The 7,889-nt window shown below is 43.7% G+C and overlaps 1 protein-coding gene across 4 annotated transcripts in view; it reads left to right on the forward strand.

Annotated features, from left to right (window-relative positions):
• The window catches only part of AP4S1 (adaptor related protein complex 4 subunit sigma 1), a 66,528-nt gene extending 61,221 nt beyond the window's left edge, over window positions 1-5,307 (forward strand). For 3 of the 4 annotated variants that reach the window (XM_074393325.1, XM_074393320.1, XM_074393324.1), the window contains one exon: window positions 4,276-5,307. In XM_074393325.1, the coding sequence (XP_074249426.1) occupies window positions 4,276-4,371 (96 nt within the window). In that variant the 3' untranslated portion in view covers window positions 4,372-5,307. Of the gene's footprint in view, window positions 1-1,737 lie in introns of all 4 variants that reach the window. The other variant, XM_074393323.1, reaches the window with a different exon arrangement.
• Window positions 5,308-7,889: the final 2,582 nt, after the last annotated feature.

Here is a 7,889-nt window from a genome sequence, read left to right on the forward strand (position 1 = left end):
CTGTTTTGTTTTTGTAATGGACCAGGATCATGCTCTTTAAGTAGATATAGAACTTCAGATATTAAAATGTAGAATTCAGAAACATTCATTGTCATCTCATTTCAATTCCTCTTTCACAAAAGAAAAGTTAGGTTTTCAGTTGAAGGGATTCTTGAGGGAAGCATTTAGTTCTTTCTAGTTTGTCAGACATCATAGTCTAACAATATTTTCTTCTTTCCTCATCCCCTATACTAACTTTCCAATAAGAACACCTGTAAGCTAAAGTGGCTCCATAATTCTCAAATAACTTCTTAGAAGTACCCATTTGTAAGAGATACTGTCCTGCAATTCAGAAATTTTATTATGCCCTGCCTTCTTCATTCATTTTCTCCTCATAGTTATTTTTACATTAGTCTGTCTGACAGAAGATAACTGAAGGTGCAAGGCATTTATTTTGGTGGGGAGTCTGGAAGCTGAGGTGGTGGGTGTCTAGCCCCTCCTGAGGAGCCTGTAAGCCTGGAAAGTCAAGCCCAAGCTTTGGGTTTAAATTCCAGCCTGCTATTAACTAGCCATGTGACTTTGGACCATGCTTTAAGCCTGTTTGATCCTGGGTAAACTGAGGATAATACGCAACATGTAGATCAGAGGTATGTAGAGGGCTTAAATTCAACACCATGTTTGTGTAGAGGGCTAAAACTCAACACAATGGAACAGGAGTATTCAACAAATCATTGTTACTGTTAGTATTATTGTCTGGGAAGACAACATTATTATTACTGTGTTTTTGTTGTTGTTGTTGTTGTTTTGAGATGGAGTCTTGCTCTGTCGCCCAGGCTGGAGTGCAGTGGTGTGATCTTGGTTGGCTCACTGCAACCTCCGCCTCCCAGATTCAAGTGATTCTCCTGCCTCAGCCTCCCAAGTAGCTGGGACTACAGGCGAGTGCTATTATGTCCAGCTAATTTTTTGTATTTTTAATAGAGATGAAGTTTCACAGTGTTAACCAGAATGATAACCTGGCTAGGATGATCTGACCTCATGCCACCCACCTTGGCCTCCCGAAGTGCTAGGATTACAGGTGTGAACCACCGTGCCCAGCGACAACATTATTCTTGAGTTCAGGTCATTCTCTTGCCACATTGACACTTGTGTTTTTCTCTAGCTCTTAGTAGACTTCCTATCCCTTTGGTTAAAAAATGTAGTTGTGGCCGGGCGCGGTGGCTCAAGCCTGTAATCCCAGCACTTTGGGAGGCCGAGGCGGGTGGATCACGAGGTCAAGAGATCGAGACCATCCTCGTCAACATGGTGAAACCCCACCTCTACTAAAAATACAAAAAATTAGCTGGCCATGGTGGTGCGTGCCTGTAATCCCAGCTACTCAGGAGGCTGAGGCAGGAGAATTGCCTGAACCCAGGAGGCGGAGGTTGTGGTGAGCCGAGATCGCGCCATTGCACTCCAGCCTGGGTAACAAGAGCGAAACTCTGTCTCAAAAAAAAAAAAAAATGTAGTTGTTTCATTTCTGTGCCTACTTATCCTGTTAACCAAGGTAAAACTAGGTATGTATGTATATATGAAGGTAACAATTTCTAATATGGGCATCAGTTTTAAATTTAAATTCAGAAATTCTCTACAAAAGAAAACTTCATGCTTAGGCTAATTTATACTGGGAAAAGTCTAGGTTAAGCCATACATTTTTACTGAATGTTAACATTTTTATAACTTTAATTTCCTTAATATAAACCTAGATAATGTTTAATTTAGATAAAGTACACATCATTTTGGATGAGATGGTGTTAAATGGCTGCATTGTGGAAACTAACAGGGCGAGAATTCTTGCCCCTCTACTAATTCTTGATAAGATGTCAGAAAGCTGAAAGGAAGTCTCTTTCAGACAACATGGATTTATCAGAAATGTGAGTACCATGGAATATATCTCACCATTTGTAACCCAGAAGAAAGTATGCCAGTTTTCTGTCAGCCAATGAAGTTTTAAAATTTAAACAGACATTTTGAGTAATGTTTTCTGAAGGCTTTTTCTTTTCTTGTTTTTTTTTTGAGATGGAGTATAGCTCTGTCGCCTGGTACATTCTTGGCTTACTGCAATCTCTGCTTCCTGGGTTCAAAGCAGTTCTCCTGCCTCAGCCTCCCAAGTAGCTGGGATTACAAGCATGTGCCACCACACCCAGCTAATTTTTGTATTTTTAGTAGAGATGGGGTTTCTCCATGTTGGCCAGGCTGTTCTCAGAACTGACCACAAGAGATCCACCCGCCTTGGCCTCCCAAGGTGCTAGGATTGCAGGCATCAGTCACTGCACCCGACTTCTGAGGCCTTACTCCTTTAAAAGGCTTAGTAAAATTTAGTTTTTAAGAGGTTTCATTATTACTATTATTTTATTATTTATTTATTTTTTGAGACCTAGTCTCGCTCTTATCATCAGGCTGGAGTGCAGTGCCTGATCTCAGCTCTCTGAAACCTCCAACTCCCTGGTTCAAGTGACTCTCCTGCCTCAGCCTCCCAAGTAGCTGGGATTATAAATGTGCACCACCATGCCCTGCTAATTTTTGTGTTTTTAGTAGAGACAGGGTTTCACCATGTTGGCCAGGATGGTCTTGACCTCTTGACCTTGTGATCTGCCCCTTCCAGCCTCCCAAAGTGCTGGGATTACAGAGTCGCCCAGGCTGGAGTGCAATGGCATGGTCTCAGCTCACTGCAACCTCTGCCTTCAAGCTATTCTCCTGCCTCAGCCTCCCAAGTAGCTGGGACTACAGTTGCATGCCACCATACCCAGCTAATTTTTGTATTTTAGTAGAGACTCGGTTTCACCATGATGGCCAGGTTGTTCTTGAACTCTTGACCTCAAGTGATCTACCCGCGTCAGCCTCCCAAAGTGCTGGGATTATAGGCGTAAGGTGATTTTTTTTTTTTTTTTTGAGAGAGAAGTGGGTCTTCCTGTGTAAGTGGCTAGTCACAAGCATGATCACGTTGCACTACAACCTTGAACCTCCTGGGCCTGGCCTTAAAAGCTTTGTAATGTGGGCCTGGTACAGTGGCTCACACCTGTAACCCCTTCATTTTCGGAGACTGAGGAAGGAGGATCTCATGAGGCCAGAAATTCAAGACCCACCTGGGCAACATAGACTTCATCTCTACAAAAGATACAAAAATTATCTGGGTGTGGTGGCACAGATCTGTAGTCTCAACTACTTGGGAGTCTGAGGCAGAAGGATTGCTTGAACCCAGGAGTTCAAGTCTGCAATGAGCTATGATTATGTCACTGCATTACAGCCTGGGTGACAGAGCAAGACCTTGTCTCAAAAACAAAAAAGTCCAAGTGTGGTGGCTCAGGCCTGTAATCTCAACATTCTGGGGGGCCAAGGCAGGCGGATTGCTTGAGCCCATTAGTTCAAGACCAGCCTGGGCAACACAGCAAGAACATATCTCTACAAAAAATAAATAGCCAGGTGCAGTGGCTCATGCCTATAATCCTAGCCCTTTGGGACGCCAAGGCAGGCGGGTCACTTGAGGTCAGGAATTTGAACTCAACGTGACCAACATGGTGAAATTTTTAGTAGAGACCAACTCATCTCTACTAAAAATACAAAAAAAAATCAGCCGAGAGTGGTGGCAAGTGCCTCTAATCTCAGCTACTCAGGAGGCTGAGGCAGGAGAATTCCTTGAACCCGGGACGCAGAGGTTGCAGTGAGTTGAGATGGTGTCACTGCACTCCAGCCTCAGTGACAGAGCAAGACGCTGTCTCTAGAAATAATTAATTAATTAAAAAGTTAGCTGTGGTGGTAACTGACTAACTTTTGGGGTTGGGGGGGCGGTGTTTGAGGCTGTAGTGAACTATGATCACAACACTGCACTCAAACCTGGGTAACGGAGTGAAGCCCTGCCTTAAAATAAATCAAAAAGATTTTTGTAATGTACCTAACGAAGTTTGCAGAGTTCAATTTTATTTGCCTTTTTTTTTTTTAAAAAAGCCTTTGATACTCATTTTAAGGGCACTTAGTAATTACAATGCTATTATGTAATTAACTCTATAGAGAACATTACTTTCAAATAATGGGAGGTCAGACATTAAGGAGCCCCAGAGAGCCCCTACAGCTATTCTTTTTTGTTTGTTTTTTGGAGACAGCATCTCCCTCTGCCTCAGGCCAGAATACAGTGGTATGAACATGCCTCACTGCAGCCTCTACCTCCTGGGCTCAGGTGATTCTCCCACCTCAGCCTCCCAAGTAACTGGGGCCACAGTCACACACCTCCCCCACCCAGTTAATTTTTGTATTTTTTTGCAGAGACAGGGTTTTGCCACGTTGTCCAGACTGGTTTCGAACTCCTGCGCCGTGATCCATATGCCTCTACCTCCCAAAGTGTTGGATTTACAGACCTGAGCCACACTGCACCCAGCCTTTTTATGCCACATTTTAAAGGGTTTGCTTATTAATATACTTACTGTTAATAAAATTTAATTCAAAGGGTTTTTTTGTTTGTTTTTGGGTTTTTTTGTTTTTTTGAGACGAAGTCTTGCTCTTGTCTCCTAAGCGGGAGTGCAGTGCTGCAATTTCGGCCCACTGCAACCTCTGCCTCCTGGGTTCAAGCAATTCTCCTGCCTCAGCCTCCTGACTAGTTGGTTACAGGTGCCTGCCACCATTCCTGGCCAATTTCAAAGTTTAAAAGTAGAATGCAGCCGGGCACGATGGCTTACACCTATAATCTCTACACTTTGGGAGGCAAGGCAGGCAAATCATTTGAACTCAGGAGTTCAAGACCAGATTGGCCAGCATGGTGAGACCCTATCTCTGCTAAAAATACAAAAAATTAGCTGGGCATGGTGGCACACACCTATAATACCGGCTACTCAGGAAGCTGCAGTAGGGGAATCACTTAAACCTGGGAGGCAGAGGTTGCAGTGAGCCGAGATCGAGATAGTGCCACTGTACTCCAGCCTGGGCAAGAGAACGAGACTCTGTCTCAAAAAAATAAAAAATTAAAAAATAGTAGAATCAAGAAAACGTCTCTGTATAAGCAGGCATGAAATGAATCCTTCTCTTCTTTCCTTTTGCTCCTTTAACCCTTTCTCCTGCAATGTCTTGAAGTAAATTACTGTCATTACAGAAGAGCAATGCACTGCATCCCCCCAAAACCTTTCTGTATGCTTTTGCTACCCAGGTAATAGAAGAATATACAGAACTGTCTTAGGCGAATGTACAGTAGTCCCTCCCTTATCCACTGTTTCACATTCTGTGGTGTTACCCATGGTCAACTGAGGTCCCAAAATATTAAATGGAAAATTCCAGAAATAAACAATGTACAAGTTTTAAACTGCATGCCATTCTGAGCAGTGTGATGAAATCTGGCACCATCCCACTTCATCCTGCTGTCCTGCTCTGTCTTGCCTGGGAGGTGAATCATCCCTTTGTCTAGCATATACATGCTGTGTATACACTACTCACTTGACAGTCATTTAGTAACTGTCTTGGTTACCAGATGGACAGATCATGAGAAGGGTGAGTACAGTACAATAAGCTCTTGAGAGAAACAGACCACATTCACATGTATATGTATTTTTAACGCAGGGGTCTTGCTCTGTTGCCCAGGCTGCATTGCAGTGGCATGATTATAGCTCACTGCAGTCTCAACCCCTGGCCTGGGCTCAAGTGATCCTCCCACCTCAGCTTCCCAGGTAGCTGGGACCGCAGGTATATGCCACCCCACTCAGCTGAGTTTTTTATTTTTTGTAGAGATGAGCTCTCCATTTGTTGCCCAGGCTGATCTTGAATTCCTAGGCTCAAGCGATTCTCCTTACCTTGGCCTTTGAAAGTTGTGGGATTACAGGCATGAGCTATCACACCTGGCCATCTTTTGTTTTTTAAGAGGTGCGGTCTCTGTTACCCAGGCTGGATTTGAACTCCTGGGCTCAAGCCATTCTCCTGTCTCAGCCTTCCAAGTAGGTGAAGCTATAGGTGCACACCACCATGCCCAGCTTTCACATAGCTTTCTTACAGTATATTGTGATAATTGTTCTATTGTTATTAATCTTACTGTGTCTAATTTATAAACCTTATCATAGATATATGTAATAGGAAAAAACATTCTTTCTCTCTCTCCCTATATAGTAGTGGTAGGTCAGGTGCAATGAAAAAAGTAGAAATCTTTTTCTAAATATAGAGACAGGGTCTCACTATGTTGCCCAGGCTGGTCTCAAACTCCTGGGCTCAAGCAATCATCCCACCTCAGCCTCCCAAAGTGCAAGGATTATAGGTGTGAGCTACCCTGCCTGGCCAAAATCTATTTTTGGTGTATTAAGATATTGTGCCAGCCTATGGAATGATTCTAGAGTTCGTTCTTCTTTGACACTCCGGCCTCTAAAAGAGGGCATGAATGCACTTATTTTCTGAGTTGGAGTGCAGTGGCATGATCTCAGCTCACTGCAACCTCCGTCTCTTGAGTTCAAGCAATTCTCCTGCCTCAGTCCCCCGAGTCGCTGGGATTGCAAGCATGTACCACCACACCAGACTAATTTTTGTATTTTTAGTGAGACGGGGTTTCACCATGTTGGCCAGGCTGGTCTCAAAACACTGACCTCAGGTAATCTGCCCGCCTTGGCCTCCCAAAGTGCTGCGATTATAGGTGTGAGCCACCACGCCTGGCCAAATGCACATTTCAGAGACATCATCCAACACTGTTCTGTTTGGTTTGTCTGTGTATTGTGTGGGGTAGGCAGTGGAGGCTTTGCTTTTTTATCCTGTTCTAAAAATCTACTTGCAATATCAAGGTTTATATCTATAAAAACGCAGACCAACAGTCAATAGTAGACTCCAAACCTGAGTTGTTTTTGGACTCGTTCAGGAAGGCAGAGGGAAGGCTTCTGACCTGTGGGAACAAGGAGTGGGTTGTGTGTACAGATTCACCTTTGTATCAGGTAGCCAAGGTCTGGGGAAAGCCCAGTCTAGACCAAAGTGCTATGGAGGTCTTTCTGAGACACATTAGTTGGGAAACACTGTCCTAGTTGGTAGATAACTTAATCAGTAGCACATTCGCGTAACTGCTGAAACTGGTACACCAGAAGTAGCTAGGGAGTGAACAAAATTAATTTTTGGGTCACACCAAAATAGTAGTTGAATTACATCTCGGCACAGATTTTAGAACCTTGAGAGAGTAACAGTTAAAAAAAAAAAAAATTGGTAGGTATCATAGGACACAATATTTAAGAACTTACAGTTAGGTGGAGACCCCACTAGGTATCTCAGAACACTTGACTCATGTATATCTATACTTACAGGTAGTGTCACCATCTAACTTTACTAAGATGCTTTAAGTGACTTTTCATACTTATATTTGGTCAGCCTTACCTTGTTCTTGGGATTTTTTTCTGAGGAAACTCCTAATCTCTGTCACTCAGGCTGGAGTGCAAGTGGTGAGATCTCAGCTCACTGCAACCTCCGCTTCCTGGATTCAGGCATTTCTTCTGCCTCAGCCTCCTGAGTAGCTGGGATTGCAGGCATGGACCACCACACCCGGCTAATTTTTTTGTATTTTTAGTAGAGACTGGCTTTCATCATGCCGGTCAGGCTGGTGTCAAACTCCTGACCTTGTCCGCCCATCTCAGCCTCCCAAAGTGCTGGAATTACAGGCGTGAACCACCATGCCTGGCCAACTCCTAATATTTCAAAAACGGCTACCGATTTCATGTAAACTTTTTATTTTTATTTTGAGAAAACATTTCGCTCTTGTTGTCCAGGCTAGAGTGCAATGGCAGTCTCGGCTCACTGCAACCTCCGTCTCCTGGGTTCAAGTGATTCTCCTGCCTCAGCCTCCCAAGTAGCTGGGATTACAGGAATGTGCCACCACGTCTGGCTAATTTTTGTATTTTTAGTAGAGGCAGCATTTCACCATGTTGGTCTCAAAC

The sequence above is a fragment of the Saimiri boliviensis genome, chromosome 2, assembly GCF_048565385.1.
Source record: "Saimiri boliviensis isolate mSaiBol1 chromosome 2, mSaiBol1.pri, whole genome shotgun sequence".
NCBI classification, from domain to species: domain Eukaryota; kingdom Metazoa; phylum Chordata; class Mammalia; order Primates; family Cebidae; genus Saimiri; species Saimiri boliviensis.